Below are 15,271 nucleotides of genomic sequence, written 5' to 3'. Positions count from 1 at the left end.
ATCATACTTTTAATTATTTATATAGTGTCTTCCCTGGAAGTTTGGACAAGGCCTATGTTTGTCCTCTTTCTTACTGCCCGTTCCAGTGCCTGATACAGTATATAGGCATCTAATATATAATTGTTAAATTTATGAATTTGTTTTTAAGACATTTATTTGCATTCCACTCTGTATTGGGTTCTGTGTATGTACCTTTACCTCTCTAGAAACAAAACCTAAGGCATAATAATCCTTGCCCTCACAATAGTAGGTAATATTTGTGCAAGAAACTACAAAACAATTTTCCAGAAAGGATCGATACATGTTTCTCTAAGAACCTTGAAAAAGAAAAAACTAAAGAAGGCTGGATGGAGAGGGTATTGAGGAGGCCTTCAGAAAGGCTTCCTTTTAACTGAGGCTTCGAATACTGAAAGGATTTTGCCTAGAAGATGAGCCAGTGGAAGGAGATTACAAATAAAGTACACTGCACGTGCACAGAGGAATGCTTGAAAAGAAGGCTGTGGGATTGGTTATCAAAACAGTAAAAGGGGTCACATTTTATGTGCGAGCTGCATTCCTGTGGACCTCTAGTCATTCAAATGGCCAGCTAATGTGGTACCGCCCTTAGCAATAGGGAGAACCCAGTTTATAATTCACTTGGTGAGCCAACTTTGAGATTTTTCCACTTTTGACAAATGCCTCATTTGTGGGGATTCAAATGATTTCAAATTTTATTCAGAAAGTAAGAGTTTATTATTACTTATCACACTATTTTAAATTTACATAATTTGAGCTCACATGAAAAGTAGCTATGTTGCATGCTGGTAGGATACTCATTAAGGTTTTTATATAGGAAATTTCAGATCAACTTAGCACTAGCTCTTATATTTGTAGTTCCAAAATGTAGTGCATTTGAGGACCCTCAGTGCTGCTTGTATTGGCATCTGCCCTTCTCCTTCGTTCCCCTTGACATTGTTAGCTCTTTAAAGTCAGGAGCTGTTTTATTTTTAAATAGCCTCCTCACTCAAAAATAATTTACATGGTTTAAGAGGCAAGAAATGTTTGTTGACTTAATAAAATGCCACCTCCTGCTCTCACTGACTTCCTTTCAAAAGAAACTTTATCCCCCAAACACTTAGATCTTATTTCAAGCAACCTGGAAAGGAAACTGAGCAGACTCCCTACAAGGTCAGAGACTTTTGTGTCACCACTGATAGCAATGTACTGAGTGATGGTAGGTGCTGAAGCCTAACGCAACAAGCACTTTGACTGGTTATTGTTTTCTCCTGCTGTTTCCAAATAGTATTCTGCCTGCCCACATATTCTACCTGACAAACTGCTTGCCAAATGCCAGGAGTAGACTCAGTTTGAGGGGAAGTCCAGGTTCAGCACCAATTGGTCTAAAGTGGGAAAGGAAGACAGTATAGTTAGCACCTAAACTAAAAGATCAGCAATATTATACAGAAGAGATGGAGACGCAAACTTCCAGAAACCAAAAATGCTCATCCAGAGCAGTGCAAAGTTATGGATGATAACATTTGAGCAAGGGAGGGACACATGACAACTTCAGGAAACCCACCTGTCACCACCTTTACCCCAAGCCTAACTTATGTCTAGGAAGCTATAGGAATTTTTCACAAAAGCAATTTTGGATGCATAACAGGAACCACCTCACCTAAGCCATGTGTGTCTCATCAGTCTCAGAGTTACGTGGTCTACAAGGTGACTATGGACAAAAATAGAGTCCCCTATATTCATATGTGAGCAAAGTTTTCATTTATTAACCTCAGTTTCCCTAGAAAGTACACTCCTGAACTTAGAACCACAGACTGGAACAGGGTCAGTTATTCAGATGTGTGGGGAAGTTATAAACATCACTCACTTTACGTATTTACTTTTTCCCAAAGAATAATCCTTTTGAGGTTCCTGCTTCTAGCCAAGATGCGGTAACAGACCGATTTACCCTTCCACCTGAAATGGTGTAAAACTGGACAAACTCTATGAAACAATAATTTGCAGGATACTGGACATCAGGTGAAGGAGATGAGAAACAAATGAAGTGTGCCATATGATTGCCCCAGCTTACTTCCTTTGAGAGTTTCCAGGCCCCAGCATTGGAAGGGGTAACCCAGGCAAAGCAGAGTAGACCCTATGAATTGAGGAGACAGAGCTGAGAGTCTGGGCTGCTGGTGGTCTCAGGACAGAGTATCAGAGAACTACACAGAAAGGGAATTCTGGAGATCTGTAGAGATTCCCCTGAAGTATTCAGAGAAGTACTGGTTAGCACATGTGAGTGAGAAAAATACCCAAGGCTGAGAAAAGGACAGGAAAACACAGAGGTAGCAGAGTCCAGCACTCATACAGGGCCGGCAATTGTGCCTGTTCCCACTAGCCTCCCTGGAAAACCTGAAGAGTCATGGAGCATTGGGGTAGGGTACACAGGAGGTTCTTGCTGCAGTAGCAGGGAATAATTAACCCTAGACTAAGCTGTGCTGGTTCTGCCTAACAAATCTGAAAAGCAATATCCAAAAGGATCAAACTGTTCCCAAGTATCTTAACTATGTCCCAGAACAAAGCTCAAGAATATTTATAGGAATACAAAAATATTCAGCTCCCAAGAAGGTAAAAATTCACAACAGCTGGCATGCAATCAACGATTTCCAGGCAAGGTGAAAGAAGTAGAAAAACATGACCAATAGTGAAGAAAAAGAATCAACCAAAATCCACCCAGAACTAGCACAGATGTTACAATTTGCATAGCAATTATAAGTACATTCTATGGGTTCAAAATGTTAAGCAGAAACATGGAAGATATAAAAAAGACCCCCATATCAAATTTCTAGTATTTCTGGAAACCACAATATATGAGATGAAACTAAAGTGGATAGGGGCAATGGCAGATTAGGCATTGCAGAAGAAAAGATTAATGAACTTGAAAACATAGAAATAGAAACAATTCAAAATGAAACAGTGAAAAAAGAATAAAAATGAACATAACATCAATGGACTGTGGGACAATTTCAAACTGTCTATTACAGAGGTTCTTAGCCTTTTTGTTCCATGGATTCCTTTCCCAGTCAGAAGAAATGAATAATACCGTAATTTATTTATTCTGTACATTCATAAGTGAAGGAAATGCTAGATTTCAGTTAGAAGTTAGAGAAAATAAAGATAATAAGTTGATTTTTTCCAATTCAAGCTTGTTGACCCCTGGTTAAGAACCCCTGGTCTAGTATATGTATAGTTGGAGGCCCCAAGGAAAGGAATAGAGGGAAACAGAAAAATACTTGAAAAACTAATGGTCAAAATTTTTCCCAAATTTGATATAAATGATAAATCCCAAGAACATGAAATATGAAGAAAACTACACCAAAGCACACATAATCAAATTGCTTGAAAATAGTGACAGAGAGCAGCCAGAGAAATGTTACAAACAGAGAAATAAAACTAAAGATGGCAGCAGAGTTCTTCTTAGAGGCAGTGCAAATGAGAATAGAATGGAGCAACATCTTTAACATATGTCCTAAGAGTAAAGATGTGTTAGCTTAGAATTCTGTACCCAAAGAAAATATCTTTCAAAAAGGACGGTGAAATAAAGATATTTCCAGACATCCAAATGGTGAAATAAAGCATCACCTTTACCATCAGACTCATACTTAAAAAAAAAAAATTCCTTCAGGCAGAAGGAAAATTATTAACACATGAGAATATGGGTCTACACAAAGGAATGAAGAACAATGTAAATTATAACTACATAAATCAATATAAAAGTTTTTCTTATTTAAATCTTTTTCAAAGGCAAATGACTCTTTAAACAAAAGTAATAGTAATATAGGGTAAGCTTTATCACATATGTAAAAGTATGACAATAATAGCACACAGGAAGAAATGGAAGGTATATTTTTGTAAGGTTTTATAAGATGCGAAGTAGATATGTCTTTAAGATAGACTGTAAGTTAAAGATGTATGCCATAAACTTTAAAGTTAAAAAAGAAAAGAAAAACAATTATAACTAAGAAGCCAAAAACAAGATATATCAGAGTCTCATGAGGTTGGAGATACACCACAGTAGTTCAAGCAGAGAAAGTTTAATATAAAACTATTAACTATAATGGGATTGGAGGAAGCAGACCTAAAGAGAACTCTATGGAATAAATGAATAGCAACTATAAGGAGGGATCTTTACTCCTGGGCTGAGATAGAGTGCCCAAGGAAGAGCTCCCACCCTTCCCCTCCTGGTTGAGATCCAGACCTAGTTGAGGGGGCACAGAAGTAGCTCACAGGATGGTGGAGAAGTCTCTGTGCCGATGCCCTGGTGGAACTTGATGGATATCTGCTCTCCAGATCTTGCTGGAAATACATCCCATCTTTTTTTTTTTTTAAGATTTATTTTATTTATTTATCTGCCACCCCCCACCTTGCCGCTTGCTTGCTGTCTGCTCTCTGTGTCCATTTGCTGCATGTTCTTCTGTGTCTGCTTGTCTCCCTTTGTTACATCATTTTGCTGCGCCAGCTCTCCACAGGATGTGGGCTATCAGCTCTCCACGGGGCATGGGCTGCCAGCTCTCCTCGGGGCATGGGCCAGCCTGCCTTCACAAGGAGGACCTGGGAAGTGAATCCAGGGCCTCCCATGTGGTAGACAGGAGCCCAATCAGTTGAGCCACATCCACTTCCCTACATCCCATCTTTTGTCAGAGAAAGCTGTCGACGGAAGGTGTCTCCACTATAAAAGTGGATGAGGGTGTGCCAGAGGGATCTAGAGGCTGGTGAGAGCTGCTGGCCACCAGGCGTGGTAGAAACCAGGTGATGGAAGAGCTGGGGAAGCTAAAGCATGCACTACTGGACCCAGGTGCTAAGAAAGTTGCCTGTGTTACCAGGCAAAGCAACATGTGCTGCAACAGCCAGGCACTGTGGATGCCATGTGCATTGCAAGAACCAGACATTGAAGAATACTCTTACACTTCCAGAGTGAGGTGCACTGCAGGAGTCTGCCTAGCAAACAAACTGTGTCTCTCCAGCAAGCTCTACTGACAACACTTAACATTGTGCCTGTTGACAAAGAAAAAATATATGAAGGGCCCATTATTAATTTCTCTCAGAGCAGGAAGTAAAGTGAACTTGGAACTGAGACAAATTGATGGCTAGCACAGGAGTAAAATGAAATGATGAAAATATTCAATTAATTGAAAAGAAGGCAGAAAACAATGAAGAAGAGGAATGAAGAGTAAATGGAACCAATAGAAAACAAATGGCAAGATGATAGCTTTTACATACCCTTATCAACAATTTGAAGGGAGAGATTGTAAAATCGGATAATCCAGCAAGGGCCGAATATATGCTGCCTACCAAAAATAAATACACTTCAAATGCAAGGAACCAAATAGGTTAAAAGTAAAAGTATAAAAAGATATACCTTGCAAATGCTAATCAAATGAAAGCTGGAGTGGCAATATTAATATCAGAAAAAGTGTTTTTCAGAGGAAAGCATATTACCAGGAATAAAGAAGTTCATTTCATAATAATAAAAGAGTAAATCCTCAAGAGGACATAACAATTCTAAATGTTTATGTTCCCAATAGAGTTTTGCTTTTAAATACCTGACATAAAAACTAGTAGATGTGCCAAAAGAATAGACAAATCCATACTTGCAGTTGGAAATTCCGATACCTCTTTCTCAATTGATGGAAAATCTGTAATATAGAGGGCTTAAAAATACTATCAACCAACTAGGCCTGATTCATATTTATAGAATATTTCACCCAGCAATGGAATTATACACATTCTTTTCAATTTCACATGTAATAGTCATCAAAACAGACCATATTCTGGGTCATAAAACAAATCTTAAGAAATTTAAAATCATTCAAGTCATAGAAAATATGTTCTTTGATCATAATGGAATTAAATTAGAAATCAGTACTAGAAAAAATTATGGAAAATACCTAGGAATTTGGAAATTAAGCATCATAGATCTAAATAGCACATAGATACAAAAGAAATAAAGCAAAAGTAGAAAGTATTTTGAGCTAAATGAAAATGAAACCATGACACATCAGAACTTGTGGAATGGGGCAGCAGACTTGGCCCAGTGTTTACGGCGTCCGTCTACCACATGGGAGGTCCACGGTTCAAACCCCAGGCCTCCTTGACCTGTGTGGAGCCGGTCCATGTGCAGTGCTGATGCACGCAAGAAGTGCTGTGCCACACAGGGATGTCGCCTGTGTAGGGGAGCCCCACACGCAGGGAGTGTGCCCCATAAGGACAGCCGCCCAGCGCGAAAGAAAGTGCAGCCTGCCCAGGAATGGCGCCGCCCACGCGGAGAAAATGACACAAGATGACGCAGCAAAAAGAAACACAGATTCCCATGCCGCTGACAACAGAAGCGGACAAAGACGACACAGCAAATAGACACACAGAACAGACAACTGGGGTTGGGGTGGGGTGGGAAATAAATAAATAAATAAATATTAAAAAAAAAAAAAGAACTTGTGGAATGCAGGAAGCAGATGTTGCTCAACCAGCTGGACACCCGCCTACCACATGGGAGGTCCAGCTTCAGGTCCCAGTGCCTTCTAAAATATTAATAAATGAGCAGATGCTGCCCCTGCCACAAAGAGCTAGACACCACCCCAAAAAGCAGATGCCACAAGCCAGAAGCCATTGCAGCCTGTGGGGAGCGGATATGGCTCAGGCCATTGGGCACTCATCTCTCATGTGGGAGGTCGCAGGTTCAGTTCCCGGTGCCCCTGGGAGAAGGCAGGCAGACAATGAGCAGTCAGACAAGAGAATCATCTGGGGGAGGTGGAGGAAGTAAATAAATGGTTTTTAAAAGTTTGTGGAATGCCATTAAAGAAGTAATTAGGGGGAAATAAATGTATAGCAACCAAGGCCTATGTTAAAAAATAAGAAATGGCTCAAATAAATGACTTCAGATTCTGCCTTAGGAAATTTTTTTTAAAGAAAGCAAACAGAAGAAAGTAAATAATAAAGATCAGAACAGTAACCAAGGAATTCAAAAACAAGAAAACAATGGAGAACATCAGTGAAGCCAAAAGGTGGTGTTTTGGAAAAGATAATAAAATTTGTGAATCTCTAACCAGGTTGATCAGTTTAAAAAAAAAAAAGAAGATACAAAGTACCCCTAAAAGGAGTGAAGGAGGTGACATCTTTACACATTTTACATATATTAAAACATAAAGGAATCTTATGAACAGCTGTGTGCCAACGAATCTGAAAACTTAAATAAAATGAACAAATACCTTGAAAAACACAAACTACCAAAGTTCACGCAAGAAGATATAGATAACCTGAGCAGCCTTATATATAGTAAAGAATTTGAATTTATAATTAAAAACCTTCTGACCAAGGAAATGCCAGACCCAAATGTCTTCACTAGTAAACTCTACCAAACCCTACTTAACGTTTACTTTTCCATCAAATTGAAAAGAAGGGAATACTTCCCAATTCATTCTCTGAGGCCAGCATCCAGACAAAGATATTACAAGAAAAGAAAACCAGAGATCAGTAACCACCATGAACTATATTACCAAAGTTTTAAAGAAAATTTGAGACAATTGAATCCAGCAATATATATAAAATTATTATATTTTGACCAAATGGGATTTATCATTTTATTTAGTATTCTAAATCAATCATTGTCATTACAATATTAAACAAAAGAGTGACACCATACTATCAGGAGATATAGAAAAAGCACTGGCAAAATCCAACATTCATCCCAGATAAAAACACTAGAAAACTTAGAGGCAATTTCTTCATTTTCATGAATTGCATCTTTAAAAGTTCTATAGCTGAATAAATATAAGCAATGGAGAAAGATTGAATTACTTCCTCCTAAAATTAGGAACAAGACAGGGATGCCCATTTTCATCATTTCTATTCAATATTACACAGGAAGTTCTAACCATGGCCTATAAGGCAAGCAAAAGAACTAAAAGGTGTCCAAATTGGAAATAAAGTAAAACTTTCTTTATTCAGTGATGACATGATTATCTAAGAAGAAAATCTGGTGGAATCTAAAAAAAAAGCAACTATAACTAATAAGTGAGTTTAGCAAATTTGCAGGAAACAAAATCAATATAAAAAAAATTCAATAATATTCCTATAAAATAGCAACAAACAGTTGAAAATATAAATTTATAATAGCATCAGAAAATGTGAAATAATGAAGGATAAATCTGGTAAAGAGTACTACACCAAAAACTATAAAACATTGCTGAGAAAAATTACAAAAGACCTTAAAAAATGGAATGGTACACTGTGTTCTTTGGCTGGAAAACCTAGCTGCCAATTCTGCCCAAATTAATCTATGTATCCAGTGCAATCCCAATGAAAATCTAAGCAGGCTTTTATGTAGAAATTGTTACAATGATCCTAAAATTAATATGAAAATGCGAAGGACCTACAGTAGCCAAAACAACTTTAAAAAGAGGAATGAAGTTGGGGGCCTAATACCATGTGATTTTGGCACTACTGTGAAGCAAGAGAAATCAAGAGAGTGTGGTAAGGATAGACAAAATAGATCAGTGGATCAGAATATATTATGTTATAGAATCTAGAAGTAGACCCACACATAATGTACAACTAATTTCAACAAAATTGCCAAAGTAATTCAGTAGAGTTAGCATTGTTATTTATTATTTTTCAACAACAGCAACAAAATACCTTGGAGCCATGCTTCCCACCTTATTCAAAAATGAACTAAAATGAATCAGAAACCTAAATGTAAACCCTGAAAGTAAAAAAAAATTCTATAAAAAGGATAGGTGAAAACATTTGTGACCTGGGATTTGGCAAAGATTTCTTAGATAGGACTCCAAAAGAATAATTGATTAGATATTACTCATAAAAGAATAAATTGATGAATTGGACTTCACCAAAATTTAAAAACCTCTGCTCTTCAAAAAGTTACCCTTAAGAGAATGAAAAAAACAAGCCACAGAAGGGGAGAAAAAAATCTTCGCAAAGCATATGTCTTTTGAATAACTTATGACCAGAATATATGAAGAACTCAAAATTCAGTAATGAAAGAAATTTTTAAAAAGCCAATTTCAAAACTTGGCAAAAGACTTGAGCAGACCCTTCAACAAAGGAGATAACTGATGGCTAACATGCACATGAAAACATGCTTAACGTCGTGAACCACTAGGTAAATGCAAATTAAAACGAGATACCATTAAATACCTAGTATAATGGTTTAAAATAAAAAGACTGATCGTCCTAGTGTTGATAAGGATGTGAAAAGCTGAAACACAGACACAGCTATATTTTTCACTTTGGAAAATAGCAGTTTCTTAAAAAGTTTAAGTACACTTATAATACTATCCAACAATTTCACTTCTAATTGCTTACCCAAGAGAAATGAAATCATGTGTCCATATGGAGAAGTATATGCAAATTTTCACTGCATTTTTTTTAATAATAAAAAACTGAAAACAACCCAAATGTTTTTCAACAGGTGTGTGGAGAAAACAAACTGGTATATCTATACAATGGAACACCACTCAGCAGTAAAAAGGAATAAACTGTTGACATACAACTACATGGATGAACCTTAAAAAATTAAAGCTGAGTGAAAGAAGCCAGACCCCTCCCCCCCCCAAAAAAAACGTACCTTATGATTCTGTTTATATAAAATTATATGAAATATAAACCAATGTATAGTGACAGAAATAATACTAGCAATTGCCTGGGGCTGAGGAGTTGAAAGACAGGAAAGTGGAGGAGATGGATTAACAAAGGCATATGGAAACTTTGGGGGGTGATGTATATGTTCATTATCTTGATTGTGTGATATTTTCACAGGTATATACGACATAAAAATTTTTGGTATTTTACCCTATAAGTAAGTACAGCTTATTGTATGTCAATCATACCTCAGTAAAGTTCTTTTTTAAAATAATCTTTCCAAACTGTCATCCCTGTGGTAACTTATATGACTGATTTGACCATTTTAACCAAATAGACAAGGGAATAAGAAACTAATTAAGCAGCACACAAGAATTTTACCCCACAAGTACATAAAAGAACATGCACAGGCATTAGACTTAACGTCAGTTCCTGTGAACACTGTGATTACATTGTACAATTCAATATTTTCAAATGTGCTGCCAAAAATTCAGAAATCAGTGAGAGAGAACCACCCGAGGAGATAATTCTGTCCATGAGGTGAATATAAAGACTTTTCCACAGAAAGAGAGAAGCTTCACATTTCTTCTTATAATTCAAAATGTGTTCAACAAAATAGCCACTTTTTTGGTAAGCATTACAACAAACCATTGATTTCTCAGGTAAGTTAGAAACGATTTAGTAATTGACAGTGGAGTTATGAGAGTTTCCCTTTCATCTCTTTGGCTGTTTAATATTGTTACATACATCTGCTGCTGTTTTTTTCACAACTGCTTTGATTCACAGCATATTGACCAGGGGTTCTGCTCTCTTTGCTCTCATGTGCTTTGATATGCCAGGTGTATTGTCAAGATCACAGGAGAAATGGTGTTGTCCTTTCCTGCCGGCATCACCAGACATTTTGCCAACAACCCATCCCCAGCTGCACTGACTTTTCGGGTGATGAATTTCAGCAGGTTAGAACATGTCCTGCCAAATCCTCAACTTCTCTGCTGGTAAATATGATTTTGCACACATTTTTAGAGATATATGTGGCTTAGCACTTCCTACCTAGATGAGGGATAAACCTTGGCAATAGAGTAGCATTGTAGAAAAGTTACCACTGCTCAAATACGATTGTGGATACAAACAAAGAACTTGACCCAGCTCTCAGAGTTTTTGTGAGTGGCTGTATGTGCCTGCGGAGCTACTTATACATATTTTAATGACCAAATATCTCAAGTGGATAAAGAGGCATTTAGAGCTATAAAATCTGCATTAGTGACAATTTAGTCATTGTCTGTTTTACTTACTATCGGTAGACAATGGATGAGGTTGCTGGGAAATGAACTCAATAACAGGAATAAAAGGTTTTTGTTGCATTAGTGTCTTTTTAAATCAAATGTATTTGAATTTTGAGGTAATCGCCACATGAACTTGAAAATCTTTTTTGTAAACATATATATAGTTCCATTGTAATGTATTTGTTTTGCTAGAACTTTACATGTATAACATAAAAGAAGCTTATATGAATTTGTATAAAGATACTTTTTCACATTTTCTAAATATTAAACTTGAATATCAGATCTTTACCATATTTATGCAGGAGCACATTCACACAAACATATACGTGTACATGAAATTGAAAATAATTATATCAAGTTAATTATTTACAATTGGTGAGATGAAAGGAGTCATTCTTTACATTTTCTTCTCCATCAAGTGCTAATATTACAACTAAAAATCTCTCTCTAGAGTGGCTACTTTTCCACTGTAGTGCAACCTTCCTTGTCCAAGACACCACTCTCACTCCACCAGACACTGCAGTTGCTTCCCTCTCGCCTCCCCATGTCCAGTCATGCCACACTCATGCATTTTTCACACAGCAGCCAGAACCATCATCCCTCATGAGGTAACTCAGTCATCCTCACACATAATCCTCAGGGGGCTTCACATTGCACTTGTACTGGAGTCTAAACTTGTTAGCTTTGCCTGAGGCTCTGACTTGTCTACCCTTGCCTGTCTCTTTGTTCTCATTTCCCCCCCTTCTGTCCCAAATTCCTATAGCTCCAGCCATATCTGCCAGTCTTAGAAGCAGGCTCAGTTATTTCCCATATTATGGTTTTTTTGTGTTTGTTCCCTCTGACTGAAGAAGAGTCTTCCTGCCCTTCTTCAACCTGACTGCTACTCATCCTTCATATCACAGTTTCACTGGGCCTCCCCTGACCATCTCACTCCCCACCCTAAAGCCCTGCCTCTACCATTTGCAAATGCAATTATGTCTCTTTCTTATTACCTCTCGAGGTACCCTATTCTTTCCCTTTGTAGCACTTACTAAAATTAATAATTATATATCTCTTTGAGGTTCCTCAGTCATCTTTCTTCTGTACCAAACCATAAGATCCATGAGAAAATGGTACCCATCATATCCTCTGGGTTTTCCACCATGTCTGGCCTCCAGCAAACACTTGAGTAATATTTGTTGGATGAATGAACAATTCAACCGTATTTTAAAGAATTTGAAGACCAATATAGTTGCTCACATTCTTTTCTGAATGAGGTTTCTCAATTCAGTGGAGAAAAAAACATCACAGGTTTTTCCGGCAGTAGAAAAATCATCTCTTCTGTGGTCCTTCCTATGGCCTAATTGGCCAACCTGACTCCAGGTTTAAATTATTTAAAAAATAACCACCCATTAGGATGAAAAATAAATGTGAAATAATTTACATTGGATAGCAACAAATTTTTACTTCAGGTTCTCTTCCTCTTTTAGATATGCACATTTAGCCACTCAGTTTTACTTTTCAAAGTCCTCCATCTCAAATTAGAATTTGTGCTGTAATATCTCACCAGTTTGTTTATGACTCTGATTGGTATTGTAGTTTCTGATGCATTTTGAGGCAGTTATATTGTCAATTTATTAAGCATATGTGCAAGAATTATATACATGTATTAATATATTGGTCTTATAAATTGAATTAAATATCATTTCTGAGAATATTTTGGTTGATGAAACATATAGACCCTCAAATTATTATTTGCAAAAATCAAAAAGACAAAAACGTCATTAATTTGAACCGTGTTAACTCTAAATACTTGAATATTGTGATAGGATTGTGATTGGATGCCCTTTAGCATATAGGTATATAGGTAATATATAGGGTTATGTATTACCCCTCCACCACCACCACTACCACCCTTAGTAGCATGGAGCATTTGGGGGCCATTGGAATTGTTCTGCATGACATTGCAGTGACAGATACAAGCCATTATACATTTTGTCAAAACCTCTAAAATTGTGCAGTACAAAATGTAAATCGTAATGTAAACTATAGACTATTGTTAGTAGCAGTGCTTCAATATGTATGTAATAAATGTACCACACTAATTAAAGATGTTGTTAATGGGGGTAAGTGTGAGAAAGGGGGGGGTGAGGTATGTGGGAATCCCTTATATTTTTGATGTAACATTTATGTAATCTTTTTTTTAATCCTTTTTTTAAAATAAACTCAGATTACACAAATGTTCACAAAAAATATAGGGGATTCCCACATATTCCAACCTCTCCCCTCCCCCTCCCACACTTTCCCCATTAACAACATCTTTTATTGGTGTGGTACATTTGTGACAATTAATGAACACATTTTGGAGTATTGCCAAGAAGTGTGAATTATAGTTTACATTATAGTTTACACTCTCTCTCACACAATTTTGTAAGTTATGACAAGATATATAATGACCTGTGTCTGTCATTGCAATGTCATTCAGGATAATTCTCAAGTCCCGAAAATGTCCCCATATTACACATGTTTTTCCCTCTCCCTGCCCTCAGAACCTCCAGTGGCCACGGCCTCCACATCAGTGATAAAATTTCTTCTATTGCTAAGATCACAACATATCTACAGGTAGAACAACTGTGAGTCTACTCTAGTCCATCATCCATTCCCCAATCCTGAGGATTCGGTTTTGGTGATGCCCATTCTATCTGTAATTGAGAGGGGGCTTGGATTCCCTGAGACAGATGGATGGGACTATCTTGCTTACAGTTGCAGAATCTCTTTCTTCCTAAGATGGTCGTTGTCTATCATTATCTCCTTGATAGTTGTCCTGGGTGAGTCCAGTGAACTGGAGAGTATCTCTTGCAAGTCTGTTGAGATTCAGGACCCAATTGGCACATGGACAGCCCAAAATTTAAGTCTCTTGGACATATACTTATCAACTCTAGTACTAACTATAGGTTCAACTAGAAGGGACAGAAAAGCCATGTGTAGGAAATGACAACTGAGTCCAACTCTGTCACATTGAGGAGCATAAATTCCCAACTAGGGCCCACTGGGAGGCCACCAAATTCCTGGGCTGTCTGCCCAACCTGTAGTGTCTGGATGTGTCTGCTATTTGTGGTAATATTTACTTTGGCAGTCAATGAGATCCTGCTGAGACCTGCTTGAGCATAACCTCTGGAATGACCTCCAACTCACTTTGAAGTCTCAGCCACATAAACTCATTTGTCTTTACCCTTTCCCCCTTTTGGTCAATGTCTCCTTCCAGTTGCATTGCTAGTTGGTGCTTGGTAGGAATTCCTTGGTGCCAGGGAGGCTCATCCCTGGGAGTCATATCTGACACTGGGGGGAAGGTAATGCATTTATATGCTGAATTCAGGTTAGAGAGAGGCCACATTTGAGCAACAAGGAGGCTCTCAGGGGGTAACATTTATGTAATCTAAAGCTCCTTTAAAAACAAAGAAAAAATAATGTTTTTGGCAATGTAATCAAGCATGATTTTGCATTGCAGTTGAAGTCTTTTAGCATCTGTTGTCTTACACCCAGCCAATGATCCCATTTATGTTTACAGGAAGATTTCATTTATGTTAGCAGATATTGACTTTTCACCCTCTGTGACCAGCCAAAATGAAGTTTACTTCTACTTTTCCTTATGAAAGGCTTTGCTTAACAGTGTGAAGGATACTCCAGAACAATTGTTTAACCAGTTATGAGACCAAAGAATTCTCAAGAGTTCTCAAACATTTAAGAATTGCTTTTCTGTGTAAGCATTTGGGTGGTGAAGATTTCTTAAATGTTTATTAAAGAAGGTCCTCTGAGAAATTATCATAGCCATATGACTTAGCCTATTTTGTTATTAAACTTAGCAGATGTATTTCTTTTAAAAATAATATAGCAGGGAGTGGATGTGGCTCAAGCAGTTGAGGGCCTTCTTCCCACACAGGAGGTCCTGGGTTCAGTTCCTGGTGCCTCTTTAAAAAAACAAAAACAAACAATAAGCAAACAAATTAAAAAAAAAAAAAAAACTCAGGGAATCCGATGTGGCTCAGTGGTTGAGCCCCAGCTTCCCATATACAAGGTCCTGGGTTCAATCCCTGGTCCAAATACCTAAAAAAAAAAAATTATAACAGATTTTCTTCATAATTCAGCTTTACTTAGCACAAATTAATGACATATTGTTGGTTATTAGTTCTGCACAACTGTTTTGGTATAGTGGGAATATAAGACTAACCTTGGCTGGAATCCTGACTTTATCACTTCTTAACTGCATGACCTTAAGCAAGTTACTTAATTTTGCTTATCCTCTATTACTGTTATCTCCTTTCCCCTTGTGTAGCTACAGCTCTGGAAGCTTGGGGTAATTTGGATGACTTTTAAATTTTAAA

General features: G+C 37.4%; 1 protein-coding gene across 23 annotated transcripts in view; it reads left to right on the top strand.

Annotated features, from left to right (window-relative positions):
• SGIP1 (SH3GL interacting endocytic adaptor 1) overlaps positions 1–15,271 on the top strand; it is a 238,330-nt gene that overhangs the window by 210,854 nt on the left and 12,205 nt on the right. For all 23 annotated transcript variants that reach the window (XM_058303416.1, XM_058303406.1, XM_058303410.1 and 20 more), the window contains one exon: positions 10,467–10,622. In XM_058303416.1, coding sequence (XP_058159399.1) covers positions 10,467–10,622 — 156 coding nt within the window. The remainder of the gene's footprint in view (positions 1–10,466; positions 10,623–15,271) is intronic.

Source organism: Dasypus novemcinctus, chromosome 9 (genome assembly GCF_030445035.2).
Source record: "Dasypus novemcinctus isolate mDasNov1 chromosome 9, mDasNov1.1.hap2, whole genome shotgun sequence".
Lineage (NCBI taxonomy): Eukaryota > Metazoa > Chordata > Mammalia > Cingulata > Dasypodidae > Dasypus > Dasypus novemcinctus.
Note: the sequence above shows the minus strand (reverse complement) of the source record. Positions and strands in the feature narration are given on the sequence as shown.